At 38.5% G+C, this 26,261-nt stretch overlaps 1 protein-coding gene across 1 annotated transcript in view; it reads left to right on the top strand.

Moving 5' to 3' along the window:
- The window catches only part of LOC149191624 (zinc finger protein-like protein), a 343,705-nt gene extending 325,070 nt beyond the window's left edge, over positions 1 to 18,635 (top strand). The window contains exons 6-7 of the mRNA XM_089404364.1: positions 17,870 to 17,989; positions 18,126 to 18,635. Coding sequence (XP_089260490.1) covers positions 17,870 to 17,989; positions 18,126 to 18,386 — 381 coding nt within the window. The 3' untranslated portion in view covers positions 18,387 to 18,635. The remainder of the gene's footprint in view (positions 1 to 17,869; positions 17,990 to 18,125) is intronic.
- The last annotated feature ends 7,626 nt before the right edge of the window (positions 18,636 to 26,261 follow it).

The following is a 26,261-nucleotide window of genomic DNA, read 5'->3' as shown; positions in this document are numbered from 1 at the left end:
TTCGCCATCCAATCTGCTCAAGTGGAATGAGTTTGGTCCAGCTATGTCTCGAATGATGTACGGTCCTAGCCACAAACTGTCAAACTTCTTATGTTTTCTTGGTTTTTCATTCTTGCGGTCCCAAAGCAGTACCATATCTCCCACCTGCAAAGATCTAGATCGAGAGAATTTATCAAAGCTTTTCTTAATGTTAGATTGATTTTTACATATAGCATCAAAAGCTGTCCTACGAGCTTCATCTAACTCCACAATCTGATCTATTCTATTCTGAACAACATCTTTATTAGTAGAAAAATTCTGTAGGAGCTGATAAGCTGGCAATTTTAGGTGCACAGGTAAAGTTACATCCAAGCCATAAAGTAATTCAAAGGGAGATTTACCAGTAGCTTTCTTCTTAGTGATTCTATCTGTCCATAAAGCATACTTGATTTTGCTATCCCATGACCTCTTATTATCTCCTACTATCTTCTTGATAATGGTTATGAGATTCTTGTTACTTGATTCAACTAGACCATTACCCTGAGGACAGTAATTTGATGAATGAGATAAGATAATGCCATACTTGAAACAGAAAGATGAAAACTATGAAGAACTAAAAGCTTTAGCATTTTCAGTAGTGATTTTAGCAGGGACACAAAATCTAGTAATGATATTATTTTCAATGAAATCCATAATAACCTTTTCAGTGGCATTCTTAGCAAGAATGGCTTCAACCCATTTAGTGAAATAGTCCGTAGCAGCGACATCCTTCCAGAACCGGTTACTCTTTGCAACAAAGTCTCCATGTTTGGCAAAGGGTAATTATCTTTCTTGCATCCTAGATTAAGGTTTTGAAAATCGACACAAAGCCTTATTGTACCATTCTTTTTCCTAACAATCACCAAATTTGAACATCATGTCGAATGCCTAGTTTGAGTGATAATTCTTGCTGCAAGCATTTTTGCAAGCTCTTTCTGAACCAAAGGGGCTAATTTAGGATTAATTTGCCTAAGTTTCTGGCGAAAGGGTTTAGCATTTTTATCTTTGAAGGGGATAGTATGTTCCATGACATCTTCCCTATAGCCCTTTAATTCATCATAAGAAAAAGCTAAAACATCTCGATATTCGCGAAGTAAATTAGTTAACTTTTTTCTTTCCTCCACACTAGTACCTCTACCAATTTTAACAATCTTTGGGTTTTCAAAAGTACCAATGTTTATCTCGAGATATTCGCCTGGGTCCATCCTATTTTCTTCTCTCAACTTCGTGGCATCATGCCGATCAAAATGTTGCTCTAAGGCAACCACATTCCTAGGAGTAGGATTTATGATATGCTCATAATTTAAAGATCCATCCTCCTGAGAATCTATCCGGAAATCTTCAAACTCATCCAGACTATTAAGAAAACGAATGACCTATTTTTCATCATTAAAGACCTGCCAATGCTCTGAGTTATCTGGAACAGATGGTCTAAATATTACTTCCATTTTGATCTTATCATTAATTAGCTCATCAGATAACTGGAAAGTAGTAGCAGCTACGGCAAGTTCATCTGCCAAACTATTTTGCTCTCTTGGGATAGCTTTGAGGTCAAGGGCATCAAAGTGCTCCATAGTATCCCACACAGCATTTCGATAATTTCTTAATCTTTGATTTTTACATGTGAATTTATTCTTAAGCTGCATGATAATTAAATCGGAATCCCCCTTAATGCTAAGAAACTTAATCTTCAAAGATTTTGCCAATTCAAGACCCAACAATATAGCTTCATATTTAGTGACATTGTTGGTTGCTTCAAATTCTAATCGAAAGGCAAACATTAAAATGTGATCAAGGGGAGATTTAAGCACTATTCCAACACCTTTACCATGCCTAGATGATGCACCATCGAAGTACATGTGCCAAACTCTATCATTGAGATCCTTAATCTTATCATCGGGAGGAATTATGAAATTAGACATGATGGCATAGTTTCCAATGTCAGATTGCTCTTTGATTATCTCGTTGTGAGGTCTCTTAGGATCTTCGACATGAAATTTTCTTTCGGGCTCTCTATTTAGTCTTACAAAACCATCACCTCTAGGAGAAGGAATCATAGCATATGACCAATTCATTTGAATACTTCCTCCTAGATCAGAGGCCCACTTTCTGGATAAAGCATACCCCAGGCATCAGGCACATCCACCACAACAATATCCATAACAATCATGATGTCTGGGTAAATTGATAGATGAACTTGCAACTCTTTGATCAAACCATGCACTTCAATTTTCTCAGAATCCATGGCACATATGTTATAGTAGGGTCTAAAAACTCTTAAGTTAAGTTGTTCCATGACCCTTTTAGTCATTACACAAGCTGATGCACCAGAATCCAACATGCAATTATTTAATTATATCAATTAACTAACAAGGTGATAAAGAAAGGCTGGTGATCTTTGTTATCTGCGTCTAAGCTTTGCAAATATATGGGAGCATCGTGATAGTCAACTTCCCGAATCTTCTGTTGAGAAGTATTTATTTGAGGACCTTGGATAGCTTTTAGTAACTTATCTCTTTGGGAAGGGATTTTAGCAATCTTGGAGACAGGAACCCAGATTTTTGCATTGTTAAACCAACTTCCCAAATCGACATCTAATCCAGAGTTTAAACCAGGGTTAAAAGTTCGAGGGGAATTTGATTCCCGTTTTGATCTTTATCCCTTCTCTGATAGGTCAAACCTTTATCTCTAGCAATTTCCAAGATTTGCTCGCGAGAGGGTTTTTCACCATATAACCTAGCCAAAATGTCATCTTCATTTTCAAGGTTATTTATGCTAAAAGCTGATGAAGGATTCATAACATCATGACTATTTTCCTTGACCTCTATCCAATCATCCATAGACAATGGAAACTTGCTACCTACCACATTTATTTGATCACCTGTATTCCTTGATCTTTGAGATGAAATGATTGAAAATATAAGGGTTAAACAATCAACTTATAAAAATAGTCTATTGGATAGAATTCCTGCATATGTGCCAAAAAAATAAATAAATAAATATATTGACCATTTTAAATGAACTTTCAACTTGATGCAATTACATGGTATGCTGCCATAGACTCCATATCAACCCAAAGTTCACTTGATAACACAATGAAACCCCAGCTGTAAACCTAAAATTTTCAAATGGCATAGTTCAAATGGCCCACAGGGAGAAATATCAGGGATAAAACTTCCAATATTTTTAGTAGATCGAATCATTAGTCAAGTGATAACTTGAAGCACATGACTAGAAGAGGAAAAGATAATATATTATAATTATACACAGTATTGATGACAGATGCCCATGCATACTGTTTTATTTCGGGAAATAAGGCAAGTACTCCTCCAGTTCAATATTCTTTCTCCCTCTTTCTTAGAATGCATCCTTTATGTCAGATTTTGCCTCAAAACCTCTAAAAACAACCATAATCAAGATAAAAGTCAAACTTTTCTCTAAATTCAACTTGTTGCTTCATTTATGAATGACTGTGCTAAACCGCTTATCACAAACACAAAAGATGTAGTGTTCAAGATCCGGATAACAGTGATGAAGAGAAACATTCTGCCAATATAATCTTTTAAAAGCCAAAACTATAGCACAAATGAACTCAAGAAAACTCCCAACAAACCCTCTGTGGACTTAGAACATCAATGCAAGAAATCTCTGACTTTGTCCAGACACTCACCCAAATCTAGATGTCTTTGTTTTTAGGGTCATTTACGGCAAAATGCCTGTGAACAAACGCCTAAAATTATGATTGGAAAGAACACGCAGATTTTCAGGTTTCGAATCTCTGGCTCGATACTTCAATTCAAAAAGACAAACAAATCGAAAAATTCCAAATGCCGTTAATATCCTACAACACATCAATAGATCAGAGCGCTGCCTCAACAAGGCAATAATCATATGAAAACGTATCCTTAGTAGGTAGATAAATGCTTCCAGGACAAAGCACATGGAAAACAACAAGCCCTTTCAAAGTCGTTTCATTGGTTGTTCGAAGTACCAAAACTGAAGGAAGGAATATACATATATATAATGCTCTACGCACAGTATCAAAGTGTCAAGCCACTTGACAAGTTTCACTACAAGTCAAGTTAGCGTCCAACACAAGTGCCAAGCCACGAAAAGGCCATCGGCGTGTAGTTCGAATCCCTATCCACAAGGCCATAGGCTCTGGCCTTCTGCCGACACGCCAATCACCATCGTGGAAATTAAAAAAATAAATCAACATTAAATTTTATAAATTCATATACTATACCCCAACCTTATCGAGATAAATTTTAAACGCCAAGTGTATCCACGTAGGATCGAAAGATTCTTTAATTACGTCCAAGTTTCCTTTATCAAAACCCCATTGAATTTGGTTGTGCATATGATTTATATAAATTTAGGGGTGTATATCCACGCCGCTTTAATGGACCAGTGTCGTGAGGAGACGGTGCACCGTGGCTAGGCTCCACACAACAATAAGACCGAGCTAATTTTTCATTTTCATTGGAGTATGTTATAGTCGTAGTGATATTGCAAAAAAATGAGTCGAGACAAGATAGCTCCATTACTTTTATGAGCGAGGTGGTGAAAGAAAGATATTTTTTTTAATACTCATTAATCGAGAAGCAGGCATATGCAGAAGTCAAAAGATTAAGAGCGTATATTATCTTCAAACTGTTCCCAATGCGTTTTCCAGGGTAGATTCAAAGTATGATTTCTATACTATTTCCAAGTAGGAATTGGATGACTTTCGCAAATAGTACCAGAAAGATAGGCCCCACCTTTTCTTTATTAATTTACCAATTTTGTTTGCTAAGTGGAACAGTCAATGAAGTATTCATTCGAAAGTCGTGAGTGACCAAAAGTTGGAAATGTAATTTCTAAGTTTTATAATACAATATGACAAATTTTTGGATGTTTAAAATATATACTTTTAAATTAAGATAAATTTATTGTGATAAATGTACTTATTATTATTATTATTAGAATTGTGTATTTTAATTTTTAAAAGTTATAGATTAAATGTTCCATGGTATTCCACTAGACGTATTAGCTTAATAAGTTGTACTCAACATTACTGATTTGTCATTTATTTAACACTTCGTAATAGTTGTGATATGAAATATTTAATTAGAAAATGAAGTATTCATGAGCTAAACTGTATTCCTTATCTGAATTGGAGGCAGACATAATAGTTGTTAGGAGTTATTTTTATTTTGGTCTTCCTTACATTGGTAATTCTAGGGAATATATTTAAATATATTTCACACACATTACAGCCAAAGGGAATTAGTTTTACAGTAAATTAAAAAAAATAATCTCTCCATTACAGCGCATTTAAAGAAATTTCCAATAAGATTAATTGTCTATTTTATATAAAGGTGGATGTGTTTGTTAAATATTAATTAATATTTTTACATGGTTATTGATACTTCATTTTAATGAAAATAAACCATTATCAATTAGTATTCTTTACTATATAGAGAGAATTTTGAAGTAAGGGGTTGTTTAATGTTACACATCTTTCTTAAACTTACGATATGATAGATATCTTTCTTGAACTTTGGTATTCTTATCATCGCTAAAGTAGGTAAAATACTTATCATAACAAAAAGTATTTACACCCTTATAATGACGAAAGTTAGTATTCTACTACATATACCTGCAACTGTTATCTACCCATAAAAATAAATTCAATATAAGCATTTGTTTACAAGGTGATTGGAGTTTATACCTTTATTCCCATTCACCCATCACTCGAGCCAACATGCTATCTCATGTACTTGGGTGTCATTTAGTCGAGATGATGCCCACCAAAATTTATATATGCAAAGATAAATTCTAATATATATATTGGCTTATCTTAGGGCGGTTAGATCCTTACATTCTGGTATATATATATATATATATATATATATATATATATATATATATATATATATTGTATCTTTATGACCTTAGAGCACATCAATATTATCAAAAATCGATTATGAATACATATACGATGGCTTACACGCACCTTGATGAATCCTAAAGACTGACATAGCAGGATAAGTATTGTTACGTATTCTTGCATATTAGAACATATTGCCCTTCAATTTAGGACAAGGTTAGTAGTCATAGGAATGGATTGGTTGGAAACTCATCAAGCTTGGGTAGACTGTTATGGAAAAGAATTCTTTGCATAAATGACGGTGAAGAGTCAATCCAAATCCAAGGTATTAATAGGAAGGTATCTTTACGCTTCATCTCCGCAATGCAAATGAAACATTACCTAAGAAAATGTTGTCAAATATATGCAATTAAGGAAGTAAGCAAGGAAAAAGGGTCATCCCTAGAGCAATGTTCAATGATGTCTGATTTTTGAGATGTTTTTCCAAAGGAATTGCCAAAATAAGTTGGTTCCTTATGGCTATGCATAGACTATTAAGACTTAAATTGAGCTAAAATTCAAAAATCGATCTAAGATAAGGTTATCATCAATTAAGAATTAGAGAAAGTGATATATCTTATACTACATTACGAACACGCGTTAGGCATTAGGAGTTCACTATGCTACCATTTGGACTGGCCAATGCACCAACAATATTCATGAACCTTATGAACAACATTTTCCGCAAAAATCTCGATTAATTTGTACCCCTGTTTTAAGAAACGGCCGTTTCAAAACCGAAACGACCGGCTTGATCCGAGTCAGAAGGTTGGAGAGTGACCCGGCCTAGGAAACGGTCCAGTTGGCCGAGTCACCCATGACTCGGCCAACCCGGCCGTTTCCGATATGACTCGGCCGAGTCACAAAGGGACGGCCCAGGCGCGTAAACAACAAACAAATCAACCTTTTTTAATGTATTTTTTAACTGTTTTATGTTTGGTTTGGACCCCAAACAGCTATTTGAATATGGTAAATGATTTTTGCGGTCCATTTCCCCCTCCCAAACCCTATTTAACACACCCAAGTGCTCTCATTCACTCATAGCAGTCTTATGCATTTGAGTGAGAGTCTTCTTTGAGACTTAGTGAGCAGTTCTTGAGCTTGTTTTGGAGCAGCATTGTAGTTGGAGTGAGGAGCTTCTTGGGCAACCATTTGGAGCAGCATTGAGGAGCTGATTCTTGGAGCAAGCTTGAGGAGGCAGTTTGTGCCTGGAGGTATTTTTTTCCACCTCTATAAATCTGTTTTTGCTTAGTAAATTTTAGGTGCATATCTAGAAAGCTTAGAGAGTGTTTTTTGTCAAATAAATGAACATTGAATCAATGTTTTTTTTTTGTCATTTTCAGATTGTTTGCTTTCATTTCCTAGTCAAAAAATGGCACCTAGAGCAAGAGATCCTGCTTGGGCATATGTTGAAATGGTTGATAGTCAAATGCAATGCAAATTTTGCCATAGGAAAATTAAGGAAGGTCCTGGGGGCATTAATAGGCTGAAACAACACTTGGCAGGGATTAGAGGCCAAATTATCCCATGTACCTCACCAGAAATTGGGGAGATTAGAAAGAATTTGTTGGCCAGCTTTGAGAAATTTAAATAAGATAAGGCTAGGCAAAAAGACATACAGGCTAAAATTGGGAGGAAGAGGGAGATACAAAAAATGATGGCTACCAACCCCCACTATGATTTTGAGGGTTCTTCCTCTATCCCTCAAACTGAGGCATCCAACCCTTTCCGATATGTTCCTCCCTCTTTTGCTTCTGTTCAAGATAAGGGAAAGGGTAGAATGAATTTGAAAAAGGGTGATGTGACTATCAAAAGTTATTTCACTCCCTCCTCTCCATCAGATGCACATGGTCCTGAAGTTAGTAAAACTCAAATGCAGCCCACTTTAGATGACCATTGGAAGAAAGAATTGAGGGAGACTGCTTGTGATTACATAGCTAGATGGTGGTATGATGCTGATATCCCCTTTAATGCTGCTCGTTCACCATATTATGAGCCTATGTTTGATGCCATACATGCTGCTGGAAAAGGCTTCAAAGGCCCTACTATGCATGAGCTAAGGGGGTTTCGTTTGCAAAAAGAAATTCAATCCATTAATGAGTATTTGCAAGAGTTCAGGGACTCATGGGCAAGAACAGGGTGTACCATCATGTCAGATGGATGGACTGATCAAAGAAACCGTACCATCATAAACTTTCTTGTCTTCTGCCCACAGGGAACCATGTTTTTAAAATCAGTTGATGCATCTAATAAGATAAAAGATGGCCACTTGTTGTTTCAGCTATTGGATCAGGTTGTTGAGGAGGTGGGGGTGGCTAATGTTGTTCAAATCATCACAGATAATGCCTCTAACTATGTTCTTGTTGGTAAACTATTAGAGGAAAAACACAAGACCATATTTTGGACCCCATGCGCTGCACATTGCATAGACCTCATGCTTGAGGATATTGGAAAATTAGATTGGGTCAAAAACACTATAGATCATGCCAAAAGCATAACAAAATTTATCTACAATCATACATTGGTTTTGAGCCTCATGAGGAAACACACTGGGGGCAAGGATATTATTATGCCTGCCATCACTAGATTTGCTACACATTTTTTGACATTGCAATCTATGCTTTCCCAACATAGAAACTTGCAAAAGATGTTTTCCAGTGATGAATGGAATCAAAGCAATTGGTCTAACAAACCAGAAGGCAAAGAATTGAAAAGGAAAGTCCATGAAGAAACTTTTTGGAGAAAGGCAGCAGAGATTGTGAAGCTTGCTGAGCCACTAGTTAAGGTGTTGCGGTTGGTGGATGGGGAAGGTTGGCTATGGGCTTCATTTATGAGGCTATGGATCAAGCAAAGGAGCAAATAAAGACGGTATACAAGGATAGAGTGGCAAAGTATGGGCCCATTTGGGCAATCATTGATGAAAGATGGAACAATCAACTCCATCGCCCTATACATGCAGCTAGGTATTTTTTGAACCCATGGTATCATTATAAAGCTAAGGAGTCAGGAGCTTTGAGGGGGGAGGTCAGAGATGGACTGGTTGATTGCATTGAACGCATGATCCCATTGGAGTCTGATCAGCTGGAGATACACCGACGGGCCAATATCTTCAGCAATGCAGCAGGTACCTTTGGGAAGAACCTAGCAAAGATTGCAAGAGAAGCAGATGAGCCAGGTAAACAAAAATTTCAATTTTCAAATTCTTAATAGTTTTACTTTTTTTTTTAAAGTTTGTTAAATCGTTTATAATTTGAAAGTTAGATATAATTTGTAATTTTGTTGAGCTAACTCATTACACTCCTATGTTTTTTGCAGCACAATGGTGGGAGGCCTTTGGTGGCCATTGTCCTGAATTGCAAAGGTTTGCAATTCGTATTTTGAGTCAAACTTGCAGTGCATCTGGGTGTGAGCGCAATTGGGCTATCTTTGAGAGGATTCACACAAAGAAGAGAAACCGTTTGGATCAAAAACAGTTAAATGATCTAGTTTTTGTCCAATACAACCTCCGGCTCAGACGAAACCATTTGCTGAACAAAAGACCGGTTTCAGATCCCATTGTGTTGGAAGACATTGATCCAACATCAGATTGGGTAGTGGAGAGTTGTCCAATAGAATTTGATCCTGATGAGGATCTTGATTTAGATTTAGATCTGGAGACAGCAGTTGAACTTGAACATGCTGTTCAACTTCAGCCTATTCAGTTGAATGCAGATCCCAATCCACCAGCCTCAGTCTCACGGCCAGCAGGGACTCCAGTTGTAGGTGCTTCCTCTGCTCAGCCACGACAGAAGCACAGCCGCATATCTACTCTATCTCAGCTTGCATCTGCTGCAGTTGCACAACCTGCTAGTGGTACCACTTCTACAGTTGCAGTTGGGGATGATGATGATGAGGAGGAGCCATGGGGCCCCCTGTCTGACTCTGATGATGATGATCCAGAGATTGATCGACGTGATCTTGGCTCCTCTGACAGTAGCTACTAGCCAGTGGCCCAGTAGTACTGTAGTACTAGTACTGGAGTCTGGTCACCGTCACAGTTTACTTTTGTTGTAGAGGCCATTTCTAGCCTCCTTGGTTATGTGTTTTTTGTTTTGAGTCTTCGATCATGTATGACAGTTGACTATGTATTGCCATTGGGTACCATTTTGATATAATGGATTGGTTCATGAGCCTATTTTGATCATATGTTGTCTTCCATCTATATTATAATGCTGTGTGTTTGGAAACATGAATGAAAATCTTTAAAATTATGTTTAAAATCTTTAAAATTATGTTTTTTTTATAAAAAAAAAAAATATTTAATGTATTTTTTACAACAACCGAGTCATTGAAATCGAGTCGATCCTCGGCCGAGTCATTACCGTTTCGGAGTCGGAGTCGGAGTCGATCCTCGGCCGAGTCGGAGTCAGAGTCGGAGTCTTAAAACATTGATTTGTACAAGTCTTCTTAGACGATATTCTCATCTACTCCAAAAAATGAGAAAGAGCATGAAGAATATTTACAAATAGTATTATCTTGCCTCAAAGAACACTAGTTATATGGAAAATTAAATATTCCTTCTTTCAGAAAAAGATTCATTACTTAGGTCATATTATATCTGGTGAAGGGATCTCAATAGATCTTGAGAAAGTAAAGGCAACCATGGAATGACCAATACCGAAAAATGTGCATGAAGTGCGAAGTTTTACGGGTTTAGACGGCTACTACCAAAGGTTTGTAGAAAGATTCTCCAAAATTGCAAAAACTATCACAACCCTCCAGCGTAAAGGAGTTAGGTATGAATGGAATGAAGAATGTCATAGAACATTCTCTGAACTTAAAAGATTGTTAACCAGTGGACCAATCTTACGAGTAACTGATATGGACAAAGATTTCACTGTGTACTGATGCATCCAAGCAAGGATTAGGTGCAATATTAATGCAGGATAGAAGCGTAATAACATATGCTTCAAGGAAATTAAAGCCTCATGAAGAACTCTATGCCACGCACAATTTAGAGTTAACCGCGGTAATGCTAACATTATCTAGTAGGGAGAAGCTTTATGTTCGAAAATGACCATCCAAGTCTACAATATTTGTTTACTCAAAAAGACTTGAATGCTAGGAAAATATGATGGAGTGAATTCCTAAGTGAGTGTGATTTTGGAATTTCATACATTAAAGGAAAAGAGAATATGGTAGTAGATGCTTTAAGTAGAAGACCACGGATATTTTCCCTCATACCTATCAAAGTAGATTTGAGAAAGCGAGTACTAGAACATCTCTTGAGAGATAGTTGGTATTTAAAAAGTATGATCTGACCTTGATAGTAAAAAGCCAAAAGAACCTAAGTTTGAGGGATATGAACTAGAAGATGATGGAATTTTGCAATTCCATAGAAGGATATACATACCTGATGGTGGGATCTCTGAAACACCATCCTTAAAGAAGCCCACATTGCATTATATTATGCACATCCTGGTGTAAAGAAAATATACGCTGATACAAAGACACTCTTTGTTCGGACAGGCATGAAATGCGATATTATCCAATTTGTTGCAAAAATGTCTTGAATGCCAGCAAATGAAGGCTGACCATTATCACCCAGCAAGTCTCCTGCAATCTCAAGACATTCCTATGATCAAATGGGAGATAATTTCTATGGATTTTATCATCGAGCTACTTCTTACTTCACAAAGGCATAGTGCCATTCTAGTTGTAGTGGATAAATTAACAAAAAACACCCATTTTATTCCCGTAAGAGATACTTGCGAAGTTGCTAACGTAGCTCAAGTAATTATAAATAAAATTATTAGATTTCATGGAGTACTTAAGAATATCATATTAGATAGAGACTCACGATTTACTTCAAGATTTTGGACTACTATGTATTCAGCCCTAGGAACTCAGCTAAAATTAGAGTACAACTTATGATCCCGAGACTGATGGAAAAACAGAAGGGAATGATTTCGTTCGAACCATTACGTATATTGGAACATAGAGTTCGACAACTTAGGAACCATCTGGTAAACCAAGTTAAGGTCCAATGGGACAAGTATAGCCCTGGAGTGGCTGCCTAGGAAGATACAGAGATCATATGTCAGAAATACCCCAACTTGTGTTAAATTTGAGGAACTAAAAGCCATATTTTGTATATATTTACTTTACTTTAAATCAGATACTTAAAACTATTTTGAGATGGTTACATGTAAAAAGAAATTTTTTATGTTACTGGAACATGATATATGACATTTGTTTAATTTCACTGGAATGTGGATACCAATATGAAATATGTTATTTAAATTAACCTTACTGAATTATGGATACTAGGATGAAGTTTAATATTTGATTAACCTTGCTATAAAATCTAAAATAATGAATTATATTATGAATTAAGATATCTATAATTTTGTTTCATTTATGCACATCGATATGATTGATAAGATAGAAATAAAATAATGATTACATTTTAATATGAAAGCTAATAACATGAGCTGGATATGACCAAATATGTTATGCCATAGATAATATGTATGAATTATACATAAACTTATTATTTTATATATATTGATGCTTATGTTATAATGTATGGACAAGTGTTTACATTGCAAATAGCATTGTTACCAAAATGACCACGTGATGACAAAAGCTCCAAGAACAATTAAGGCTCAATGAGATTCCATGATAGGGTGTTGAACCTGGCCCACTAGGAGGGACAGAGGTATTACCCACCGTTTATCCTCCAAAACCTGGAGTCATGGGAGGACTGTGCGAGTCACGCTCACCTAGACGTGTGATGATGACTGTCAGATGCCTACTGGAAAATTAAGTCGATGTAATCGGCACTATCACCCTTGAGGTTATGAATGGCTAGATCAGTATAGCTGACACCATGGCATATTCCAGTAGAGGACGAATAGGATGAGAGTAGAAGAGATTACGAAGGATAGCTACTCGTAAGGCTGCAATCTTTACCCAATCATGCACCAACAATGTCCTTCTTGTCTGCTGCTCTAGGGCTACTTTGGGTAGCCAACACACTGCCCTCCAATCATATCAATGGTGCCCAAGCACGTCACTGTCAATTCTGCTCTTAGGAAGACTCTTCACCTCCTCAAAAGATCTTCCACATGGCACCAACAGGCTGCTCCTATCACGATCCAATTCTGGTCAATACTTTGACCCAACACTCCTCCACAAAACGCTAGTGTACTTCACTATTTGCTTGTTGCTCCTGTAACTCTGGTTAGGGCACAAACTTCAGCCCTTAACCCTCTATGCAGTCAACAAAAAATCCCTTCAAGGGTTGTGGTCCTCCAAGGATAGGCTCCTCCACACCCACATTGTCCAAAACAATGTCTCTCCTCCTCAACGCTGCCTTGGAACAGCTCTAGCTGTTGGCTATGGCCTGCGGCCTAGCCCAGTAGCAGCTGTAGGTCTTTGGCCTCCCTCAAACACTGTCCAAACAACCTTTAAACAACATTTTCATGCTCCTAGCTTCCTTGGCCTTGACTGCCTGCCTTCCCGCACTTGAAACAACCTTCAAATGGATCCATCTTACCCTTAAACAATCATGTACCCAATCCTCACTCTCCTACAACAATTCGGCCTTCAACCACAGGCCTCTCCCACGTTGTTTAGTCAGATTTATCTACACTGTCCCAAGTCTTCTCTAGCTGTGGCTAGGCTTCTCCAAATTCAAAGCTCCTTTGGAGGATGTATTGTTCACCATGGATGCCTAAAACACAAGTTCTCACCCTCTTTTCATAGGCTAAAGAGGGGCTTCCATGAATTAGTGAAGAGATCCTTATATTGGAGTGTTTTACATCAAGCCTACATGACTTAACAACCAATAATAATTAGTCAACTTCAAAAATTCATTCCTCTAACAACAACTTATAATTGGATTATTCTCATTGCATTGGAATCGTCTCGCCGAGCACTATAGTCCTCATCCATCACATGTCGCAAATCCATTAAGGTTTTGACCCAAACATTGATGGGTGCAAAACCCCACACATGGGTTCCAAGCCCACAAGATGTCCTTGTGGTGCTTAGCCCTCTAAACCCTAAACCCTAGGGCTTAGAGCACCTCCCAAACTACACAAATCAACACTCCCTCTTAGTGAGGGAGGTACTTCCAATACTAGGAAGTCTTTCGTCATCATCATCACTGCTTGCAATACTTGCCCAATTTCTAACGCTCACAATCACAACAAACCCTGTATGGTGAACTACGCCCTTCTCAGAAGTGTTGTTGTCACTATTGGAAGCATCCCGCTTCTTCTTCTTATCCTATAATGTCTTCCACTCTCTCCATGATTCCTTCTTGGTAGTTGTAGAAGCACCCTTTCTCCCCATTGACCATGCACTCTTCTTGGGCTGCAAAGTCTCCCTTTGAATCTACAAGCTCCCTCTCGAACTAGACTCCTGCTGAGTTTTTGGAACCTAGACCTTCTCAGGAAGGTGTTCCTTCTTCTCGGGACCCTGTACCTACTCCTTTGAAGCCCGCACCTACTCATGCTTCTCTGGAACCTGCACCTGCTCCACTTGCTTCTTTCTGTGATCCACAGGCTTGCCCATCAACCTGTAGAGACCATGCTCTCTAACCACTATCATCCTCATCCAGCACATGTCGCAAATCCATTAAGGTTTTTGCCCAAACATCGATGGGTGCAAAACCCCACACTTGGGTTCCAAGCCCACAAGCTGCCCTTGTGGTGCTTTTCCCTCCAAACCCTAAACCCTAGGGCTTGGAGTACCTCCCACGCTACACAAATCAACATATATATATATATATATATATATATATAGATAAAACCATGATTCAAATTCAAATTCAATAATGGAATACAATGGCTCATACATCATAAATGATTCAGTGAAATAGAAATAGTAAAATATTGTACACATTGCTTGAGATTCATCATTGATCATTCTAGAATCCACATTGATTTAAATTTGTCATTCATTATTATAGAATTTGATTAGTACTAAACAAAATAGTAGATACTAAAGTCTGAAAACTGGAATAGAAAAATGAAAGTACTCGAACTCAAAAATAGTAAGGAGTGATGAGTCAAAGACTCTGTCTAAGGTCATCAATATCTAGAATGCAGACTCAAAAGTTAAAAATAAAATTGAACAATGGACAATGCACCAACGTCATTAAAACTAGACTGGTCATTGAACTAGTTAACCCAAAAACCGATAACTGGACCAAAAAATAAACATATTCAAATTTTGAAAAAAATTACATAAATATTCATTTGCATCGATATGAATCTAAACCATTATACACAAATCTGCAAATTTTATCATATATATAGCAAGTGAGCATATAACCAAAATAACATTGAGTGCAGTCCATCTTTGAACCAACTATACATGCTATAACAAATACCTACATATCATCAAAATAATTGCCCATATTGGGATCCTCATCATCAATATCACCCTCTAGAGTCTAAACTTTAAATAAGATAGAAAAAGCTTAACATGTCAAATCAAGATTTTGTTTGAGTAATGGGTACATTTTTATTAGGGCCATGACAAAGGAGCTCAACAACCAATGCTGCCAACATCGAGGTACATAGAGGACTTCATGCTCTTGATTAAATTCTAGTTCCATACCCTCGTACATGACAAAATCCAATGGAAATGTTGCAATCCCCCCAATCCTAAAATCCTAAAAACTGTTAAGTCTATTGGATTTTGAGTGGTTTCTAAAATTCTACTTGCTCCATATGAAAGCCAATGAGGTCGGAACCATTCTCAAACATCTTGAGTCAATTAATGGTAATGTTAAAGATTCTTTTACTTTATGAATTTAACATTACCATTAATTACATAGCATTAGTAGGTCCCTAGAGTTGAATACCAAGCTTTCCCACCCATAGATTATTGTTTTTAGGCAAAATTCAAGGAGGACGTCCAACCCTTTTTGAAGGAAGCACCCCTTTTGGGGCAATGCATCCCCCACATTGGGGAAACGTTTTCCCTTGTGTTTTCCCTGCATTTCTCCAAAAGGGGGATGTGGGGAAATGTTTCCTAAGGAGGACATCCAACCCCTTTTTAGGGAAGCTCCTCTTTTAGGGAAACGCATCCCCCACATTGGGGAAACGTTTTCCCTTATGTTTCCCCTGCGTTTCTCCAAAGGGAGGATGTGGGGAAATGTTTCCCCAGATGTCCCCCCATCTGGGGAATGTGGGAAATGTGGGAAGTGCAGCCACCCCGCCCCCCTTGGGAGATGCGTCCTTGTGGAACATTGTATTTTACAAGCTCATTTGGCCACTAAGTTGTGGGTCAAACAACCATTGCATGCTGGTTTTTCTATGCTATTTTGCAAATTTTTGAGTGAACAGTACATGCTAGACTAGGGAAACCCCCCTTGTCATTGGCAAGCACCAGCCCAAACAGAGAGCGAGATTTGCAAGTGATATGACGGGCATATTTTCCTAGATGTTTCACTAATTTCCACTACAGATTTTTGAAGGATATTGCTATTTACGTACACTGCAGAAATTTGCGCTAGCAAGTATTTGCTATGTGTACATGCTTGAGCTTGCCTAGAATTACTGGTCAGCAGACTTGAATTTTCTTGCAGATGTTGAAGAAATTATTGTTAGCACTAAGGCTGAAAATCTAATGAAGTAGATCGTGACCTCATAGAAGTGAGGTGGAGACTTCAGATTTGCCATATTTTTAAAATTTGTACATGCTTGTGCTGTGATTGGCTGGGAAGAAGATGTCTATGGTTAATTGGAGGTTGATTGAGATGCCTTTGGTAAATGGTAGCTAGAGAATTAACCAAGTCATGAGTACAGTGGTCTGGGTTGAGTGAGAAATCAATGCCCAACAGACAATGCCTTTCATCCCATTTGCTTCATACTTCAGGTTAGGGGTGATGTCTATGCTCGATACTTATTGCTGGGTGGGGCATAGCTTTAATGTAGCCAGTTTCCATCAACAAATTTTGAAGAGTTCTTATTCGATGTTCTGTTATATTTATTCTTGGCAACTGATTTGATTTATGTATGTACATGGAAAAGAATGGGTTATGATCATTTGGATACTGAAATCATAGTATGATATGGAATTGTAGGTTCAGTTTATGTTGCTTATGTTTTATGAGAAACTGTTGATGCATATGTGAGTTCTATCACGTGGATTCAATTTATGAGATTAATTGCATGTCAGGAATATCGTATGATCTGCGTGTAAAATCTGACGAGGATGGATGAATGGAACAGAAGTCTCTGTTCATAATGCATCATTCAGCCAGGGATGTTGTGTGGGACTTCTCTAATCTGGACCTTGACTGTTCAGTTCCCATGTATATAATTTCTGCTGTGCATTTAAAATAATCCTGTAGATTGCATGGAAATCTTGTTGCAGAGGCCAGATTAGCAGAGAGGGAAACTAATAAGAGTTGGCTTCCTGTTGCCCAAGGGCAGGCAGTTGGGCATGTCACCATAAACATCTAAATTCCAAGGTCGCAACTTCTATTGGCAATTGCCAACAGCTAAACAGGGGACTCGCAGCAAAGGGTAGCAAGTACATGGGGAAATCACTTACCCAACCAACTTTCTCCTGAATGGCTCAAGGACCCCTGCAGTCCACTGCATGGCTCTGTGGGAGTGTACATGGGTCAGTTCCTGTCAACTGGTGTTGTCAATGTGGATCCTGTTGACATCAAAACTACAAATTAGTCAAGCAACAAGTGAAATGTTAACATCTCGACAACTATAAGGTCACTATGCCATACAGCCAATTACAGTGTCACTGCACCACATAAACCATTAGCTTATGGTTACACTATCCTAGACATTAATATAATGCCAGATGGTTAGTCATGCCACTGGCCGGATTTTGGCCCTTGGTGTGTTCCACATTCTCAAGAAGGAATTTGATTTTATGATTTGTCTTTTTTTCCTAACAAAGAGTTGCATTCTGGTGCAGGCTCAATCCACCAGTTTAGAAGTAGCTTCCGTTGCAGTTTGTTATGGACAGAATGCTGTCTCAGAGCTACTTGAAAAAGGCAAAGCATTACCCAACATGCAATCACATGCATTTCAAGAGGTTGGTCTGTCTTCTCTTTTATTTCACAAGGTATACTGTTTTGAGGCTTCAAGCCAGTTGGCACAGGACACGCACATGTAGCGATGATACTTGGGCTGCTCAGCATTTAATAGACATTTGTTTGTTTGTTAAACAGGATTTAAAGAAGGTGCAAGCCATGGAGAGAGAAAAACGAGCAGCTGCTGCTGAGAAGAGGATGCTAGCTCTCAGAAAAAATTCTGGGAATGTTTCTACTGCAGTATCAAGCAATGTAGGATCTAGGGACATGAATTCTGATATACATTGCTCTTGCTGTGCAGCCTCTCTGGCTGGAAAGGTGCCATTCCACAGATATAACTATAAATATTGCAGTACATCCTGTATGCATCACCATAGAGAAATGCTCGAGGATGAATAGACTTTTAGGCATTCCTGCTGTTCCAAGAATATTGCGCAGGAATGTATATTTTTACAGTTCAAATCAAAATTTTGAGTGGGAAAAAGTTTGAGGGCCAAATCCTGCAAAGCTATTTCGCATATGGTTATTCTCTTACAACTTATTTGATGACTACTCTAGCATCATTCTTACCTTTCTATTTTGAAATTTAGTCTTTCTCTGAATGTTTCAAGTCATGCATAAATCATTGTTATTTACTATTTGAATTCAGTGTTGTAGATGGCTAGAAATTTTCTCTTGCCTTCTTAAAGATTGATCTGAAAAATGACTTCTCGTGATGTAAAAACTTAAAAGATCATTGAAATAACCATTAGTGTAGAAAGAAAATGAGGAGGCAATACTTTCCTTTCCCTTGCATTATCATATTCTATTTCCAGGGTAAGTTTGTTCCCTGGCTTCACCAATAATAACGCAAAACTATCTTTATAGCAGGTAATGCTTTACTCTTTCCAGAAAACCTAACATTTCTGAATTATGAGGGAACTTCTGAATCTGTGGATAAAAAAACCTTGCACAGGTCAGGTGTGTTGGTTACATCTTGGTCCAAAATGTTTCAAAGAATTCTTGATCAAACTTGCACAATAATAATTACTCATATGTACCATGTCATATTATTTTTTTGAATCAATGTTTGTACTCATCATAGTATGTTCACTGTTTTTGTAGGAGATATTGAAAAGTAGTGAGAGATATACTTGCCCTGTATTTTGGCATTCAACTCGTATATAGCAGTAAGTTATCATCCTATGCTACATCACAACATTTTCCCAGACGCCCTTATACTGAGCTTAACATTTGGATGACTTTGAAACTAACAAAACAGGCAAAGCATAAATGGATTGGCATTGTATGAATTTGTAGCAAATTTAATGGAAAATCAATGGATCTTAATTTAAACCATGCTTGAAAGTCTTCAGGTTATCACTCGATTCCCAATATTCTATTAACGTTTTTCATCCCTGGCACATTTTGTATTCAGGTTTCTTTGTCTCTAATGGACATCTCATTATTTTTGGTTTTAAGAAAACATCATAAAATTGGAATGGTGTCAGCATCTCTCTTCATTCTGAGGAATATTGTTTTTTCCCACTATCCACAAGGAATATTTGGGGAGTGTTCATATTGCAATGAGGCTTTTATATGGTCCACCTTTAGCTCAAATGCATAGTCGTTTATCTGGAAAAAAATTCTATTAAATTTAAAGCATGTAGCAAGAAATTTATGCCACTGGTCCGGTTCAAGTCGTTTATTTGATATACAAGCCACAAACTAGTGTTTACTGATGAGTTGGAGTTGACCATAGTTCCTCTTGATCTAAGATGAATTTTCATCCTAAAGCCCCGATCCTTTGCTGGAACATATTTCGAATTATGTTTCTTCTCATTATGAATTAAAGTAGTTTCTGTCATTCACCAATGTATGGTGACAAATCTCGTTGCTTCAGTGTAGGCACTCCCCATTATTGGGCACTGAAGAGAATCTGGACAAAACATCTCTGCATATATTTATGGCTTTCCTCAAATCTTGGAATGCTTTTTCATCTCCAATCCACATAACCGATTTGTTGAGGCAGCACTCCACCACCAATTGTCCTGCATCATTCAAGTTAGGCAAAGTATGTTCCAGGAAATCATACATGGTGTTCCTATCAGGTTGATTAATTCTGTTGTAGGCTCTAGGCATGCAAAACCTCTAGCATATTAGGAACTCGTTTAGCATAGTCAATCGATTTAAACCTACTCCCCATGCCTTTCAAATTTAACATAGGTGGTGGACCTCCCTGCACTCCCCTTGTCCTGCTTGAAAAGATTTGGTGTCACCTAATAACTTTACTCATGTAGAAGATTCTGCTCAGTACTTTCAGATCTTTCATGGCCTATAAACTACCGTCTTTCCATGTCTGTATACCACTATTTATTTTATCATTCAATGCACGCTTAATTAGCGATAAACATCACTGTCCTCTAGACAAGTGTTGTACCCACGTGACCTTCTAGAATAGGAACTTCTTGCAGCCCTTAAAGATTTCCTTTTCTGATCTCCATAAACTAAAAAATACATTTTTCCAAAGCCACACACCCAAGAAACCTGGCTTAATTAATGGCCTATCATGGATATACATCACCATCCCTTCCCCTTTATCCACTACCATTGGTATTGTTGAGGATTTCCCAGATTATGAAAAATTTTCAAATTGATTATTGTGTTCAACATAAAAAATGCTACAGCCTAAGGCACTTAGTTTGAAAGGAGTCATTGCTAGAATTTAGTTGTCTTGTAGCCACAGTCAATAACAATTAAAAATTTTGTCTTGTTTGCATTCAAGGTGTTGCTTAGTATAAGAACTATATGTTAAAAGTGGTGTTATCAGAGTTGGACTTGCTGTGAAACCAATCAACCCCAAAAATGTGAACGGGTCCAGAACTAAATAAAAAACTGGACCTAAATCCAGTTGACCAAAAAAATATAAAATATTCAAACATTGAAAGAAACATATATATTCACTTCCATCCATATAAGTCCAAACCATTTTATATACAAATATGCATAGTTTCTCATTTATATGGTAAGAGTTCATATAACCCAAATAGCACCTAGTGTGATACATCTCTGAACTAAATTACATGAACAAAGAGGCTCTAAATGGCCTATTGAGTCCAAAAATAAGCATAGTACTTACGAGTAACTATAGTGATATAGTTTATAGTCTATACTCTAGACTCTACAATCTAATCATATGGTACTACTAACTACTACTCAGTAGAATCATCAAAATTCTCATCCTCTCCTTCCTCAAAATGACTAGAGTCTATAGTGAGATATCGGTGTGATTCCCTTGGCCATAAAGGTAGTGGCGAATTTCATTGTGGAAGTGGGTCCAATTCCATCCAAGAAAGGTCTTCATTGCCAAATGTTGATGCTTGACTCTTAGCAAACCACTCTAATAAGGGATCAAAGGCATCCAAGACTATGTTGTTTGATTCAAGGGTATTGCTCAACAATATGTTACACCTCAACCTAAGGTTGTGTGAAAATTCTATCACTGCAGCAACTGATTTACTTTTCCTACTTATTCCACAATAAGTTATTCATGAAATTACTTCAATAAACATTAAAATAAATACTGCTGTAGATATCACATCGTAATACAGAAACAAACATATGCACAAGAATCAACACATTGACACAGTTATTTTGGACAACAGTCCCCGGAAAAACCCAATGCAAGAAAACCGGTGCAGCAAGGGATGTTTTTATTATTAAGCAATTCTTTAGTACAACAGGGTGCCAAACTGGCTTACCCACAGAGAGAAATAATTCTCTAGCACTTGTCCCAATCCCAACGTCAGCCCGGCTGACCTCTGCGTGGTTGTCCAACCCTCTACGTCAGCCCCTGCTTGAATACATCAACCCTGGGCCTCTCTGTGTCACTCACGCAGGCCCAACTAGTGACTGCGCAGTATTTTGTTGTCTCTGCATCTGCCTAAAAAGCCATGCATCTGCCTCTCCTACCTCAACATTGATCTTTAGTGGTTGATCTCGCCTTTCTGCTCCATACTTGCTTCCTCCTGACTGCTCACCAAACCACTAGTTCAATTTCTCAGCTAACGTTGCTCTAGAAATTGAACTAGCTGATCTCCCTTAGTGTGTTCTCGAAATGACCCTCAAGCCTCCTCTTATACTTTTCTTGTTGACACATCAACGGCCGAGATTAAGTCCCTAATCAACGGTTAAGATTAGATTTGGCTTGATCCATGACTTTTGGACCATTCTAACATAGTTTTATATTAATTCACATTAATATTTTATTTTCCCCAAGTTTAGACTTTGGAACTCCATTAAGAATATTAATTATTTTAATATCTCTCAAACTGTTTAGAATCTGCCCAAAACCTTTCTGGGTATTGGAGATCTCATGTGCCTTAGCCTCTCCACCAATTTTCGTGGCTAGAGCACATCCGATGCTACCCCAAATCAACACTCCCTCTTAGCGAGGACTGTGCTCTAGTAATACTACTCATTGAGCATCACGCTGATTATCCGACATCGGTCCCTGTGCTGATGCTAGACCTGCTGCCCAACATCCTTTGCACTGCTACATCTTGTACTGCTACCCATGGTCTGCCACTGCCACTGCTGCATCCGTAATGCAACTCCCTCCGCATCTGTGCTGTTGTTGGTCCTTTCTCCCAACACTGCATCTGCATTGCAACTCCCTCTGCATCCTTGCTATTATTACTCCCATTTCTACTACTGAAATGGGTTCTTTACCATCCCCATCTTTTCCCTGAAGTAGTCAAACTTAGTCCTTCCAAGGGCCTTGGTGAGGATGTCCACCACCTATTCTCCTGGAGGAGTGTAGGTCAATTGTACAGCTCCTCGTTGGACACAGTACCTGACAAAGTGACACCAGATATCAATATGGTTCAACCTATCATGAAACACTGGATTTTTAGAGAGCTTGATGCAACTTTGATTATCACACATGATCCTAGTCGCCTCGATATTCCTTCTGAATAGGTTCACAAACAATTTTCTAAGCCATATGGCCTCACACAAAGTTGTGCTTGCTGCCATATATTCTTCCTCAGATGAGCTCAGAGTTGTGGGTTCTGTTTCCTACTGCACAAGGATGTCATTCCCGATCCAATGTTGAAACAGTACCCAGAGGTACTTTTCCGATCCACTGAACTTCCTGCCCAATTTGCATCAGTAAATACACTCAATCTGATATCCTTACTCTTGGTGTACAAGAGTCCATAATTGGCGGTTCCCTGTAAGTGCCTGAGAACATGTTTGGCTACTGCCTAGTGCGCCCTCTTCGGTTCCACCATGCACTGACTGAGGGAGTTGATAGCGTAGCAAATGTCTAGCCTGGTATTGACCAAATACATCAGGGACCCTATGAGCTCCCTGTATAGGGTGGGATCGACATCCTTGTCTTTGGATGCATCAATCTTCTTCCAGTTGATGATCATTGGCGTAGCCATAGGTCTACAGTCTTTCATCCCAAATCTTTTTAGGATTTCTGTACCATACCTCCCTTGCCCAAGGAAGATTTATCCCTTTTGCCGCCAAACTTCCAACCCTAGGAAGTAGTACATTCGTCCCAAATCCTTCATATCGAATTCTATGGCTAGATTCTTCTTGCAGTCCCCAATGAGTTTGGATGATCCTATCAGAAAGAGATCATCCACATACCATACTAAGATTAGCGGTTTCTTCTCTATGACCAGATAGTAGAGATTTGGATCCGCGTCACTCTTGAAAAACCCCATCTTTTGCAAGTATCCATCTATTCGACCATACCATGCTCTCAGTGCCTATTTCAGCCCATACAAGGCTTTCTTCAATCTGCATACATAAGACTTCTTCTCATGAGTTTCAAAGCCCTCTGATTGTTCAATGTATACCTCCTCTTCTATAATCCCATTAAGAAATTTCATTTTGACATTCATCTGATGGATCTCCCATCCCATCTGGGTTGCAAGAGATATCACGGTTCTAATAGATGTATACCTGGCTACCGGGGCGAAGGTCTCCTCATAGTCAATCCCTTCCTTCTAAGCATACCCCTTAGCACAAACTTGGCCTTGTATTTCTCAATACTACCGTCTGTAGCATATTTGATCTTGTAGATCCGTCTTGAACCTACCACTGATCTATCTTGAGGCCTTGGCACCACCTCCTAGACATCGTTTACCATTATGGAGTTGTATTCCTCCACCATCACATCAAACCAAACCTTATGTTGAGCTGCCTCCTTGAAACTGGCAGGCTCTTCGTCTTGAGCTACTAATGCCTAATATCTATCTGGTTGTTTTCACTCTCTCTTATTGTTTCTTGGCGCACCGATGAAGTCCTCTACATCTTACAAAATCTAACGAAGTTCCCTACTAGTTCTTCCTCTGCCAGCAGGTGCTTATGTTCGCTCCTCCTCATGCTGAGAATGTACCTATCGCGAGGAATAATTCTTTACTTCTGTTGGTTGAAGAAGCTTAACCAACGGCTCCTCTTTCGACTGCTCCTCAGAAGGCATCTCGCGAGATCTTCTAAAAGCCCTGTCCTCCATGAACTTTACATCTCGTCGTACTACTACCTTGCTGCTCCCGGAAGATAGATTCTGTATACCTTAGCATTCTCGCTATATCCCATCAGATATCCCTTTTCCGCAGTGTGATCCAGCTTCTTCCTCTTTTCTTCGAGTATGCGGCAATACGCTAAACTCCCAAATATCCTGAAATGACTGATTTCAGGTGTCTTCCCTATGAATACTTTCTCTGGAGTAATCTTGCCCAATGCCCAATGAGGAGTCATGTTCTGAACATGGACTACTGTGTTGCATGCTTCCGCCCACAGGAATTTTGGCATATCCTGATCATACATCATGGCCCTAGCTTCTTCTACAATAGTCTTGTTCTTTCTTTGTGCTACCCCGTTCTGCTCCGGATTGTAGGGAGTTGTCCACTCTCTTCTAATGCCCTCCGTAGTGCAAAAATCAGTGAAGTCTTTATCGACATATTCAACACCATTATCTGAGCGCAAAACTTTTATTTTCTTCCCATTCAGATTCTCCACCAGAGCCTTGAACTACTTGAATCGACATAAAACCTCATCCTTGGTTTTCAGAAAATAAATCCAAGTTTTCCTTGAGTGGTCATCAATGAAGGTAAGGAAATACTCGGCACCACTGAGAGCTTTGACGGACATAGGTCCGCAGATATCTGAGTGTATCAATCCTAGTACACTCTTGGCCTTGTGTTTGCTCCTAAGGAACGCTGTCTTGGCATACTTTCCTAGAGCACATCCCCTGCATACATCATCTCGTTCCGTACTCAGATCCGAAACTCCTGTTATAGTGCTCCTGAGAATTCTCAGAGCTCAATGGTGCAAGTGACCCATTCTTCTGTGCATAGTTCGTTCAAGTCCTTATCTCCATGACTGCCTATTAGTGCAATTAGTGATTCTAGTTGGAATCTATACAATTGATTACTTTTGATCCCGATCTCACTTTCTTTTTCTAGCTTGAGTGTTTGGCGTATACCTTCTCCTTGATGAAGTAGACGTCATAGCCCTTGCCTTGTAGTTCTGATGCAGAAAGTATGTTCATCCCCAATCTTGGTACATGCAGCACATTTGTAGCACGAAACCGTTCTCCCGATTCTGTCTGAAAGACTATGGTACCCTTCCCTATTGGAGTACACTTTGCCTTGTTCCCCATGGTGATCTGAAAGTTCATCTTCTCTTCTTGATATTCTAGGAAACACAACCTGATTCCCATCATATGCCACGAGGCTCCACTATCTATATACCATACTTTTGATGGTGCAGCACTAGTCATACACACCACTTCTTCTTCCAGCCTGGAAGCTAACATAGAGAAATCGACATGTCTTTTGCTTGTGCAATCTTCTGAAAATCTGTGTGAGTCCCCTGAAGTGGATGCCTCTGCGTCGTGGTCTTGACCCATAACTGGTTTTCCCTTCCTATCTCTGATTACTCGCTCTAATACCATGTGAAAACTCTATCACTGCAGCAATTGATTTACTTTCCTTGCGTATTCCATAATAAGTTATTCATGAAATTACTTCAATAAACATTAAAATAAATACTGTTGCAGATATCACACCATAATACAGAAAAAAAAACATATGCAGAAGAATCAACACATTGACACAGTTATATTGGAAAACAGTCCCCGGAAAAACCCAATGCAGGAAAATTGGTGCAGCAAGGGAGGTTTGTATTATTTAGCAATTCTTCAGTACAACAGGGTGCCAAATTGGCTTAGCCATAGAGAGAAATAATTCTCCAGCACTTCTCCCAATCCCAACA

This window comes from Pinus tabuliformis, chromosome 2_2 (assembly GCF_031772625.1).
Source record: "Pinus tabuliformis cultivar Carrire ecotype Pingquan chromosome 2_2, CPIR1, whole genome shotgun sequence".
NCBI lineage: Eukaryota > Viridiplantae > Streptophyta > Pinopsida > Pinales > Pinaceae > Pinus > Pinus tabuliformis.
The sequence above is the reverse complement of the archived record's forward strand: the minus strand, read 5'-3'. Positions and strand labels throughout refer to the sequence as shown.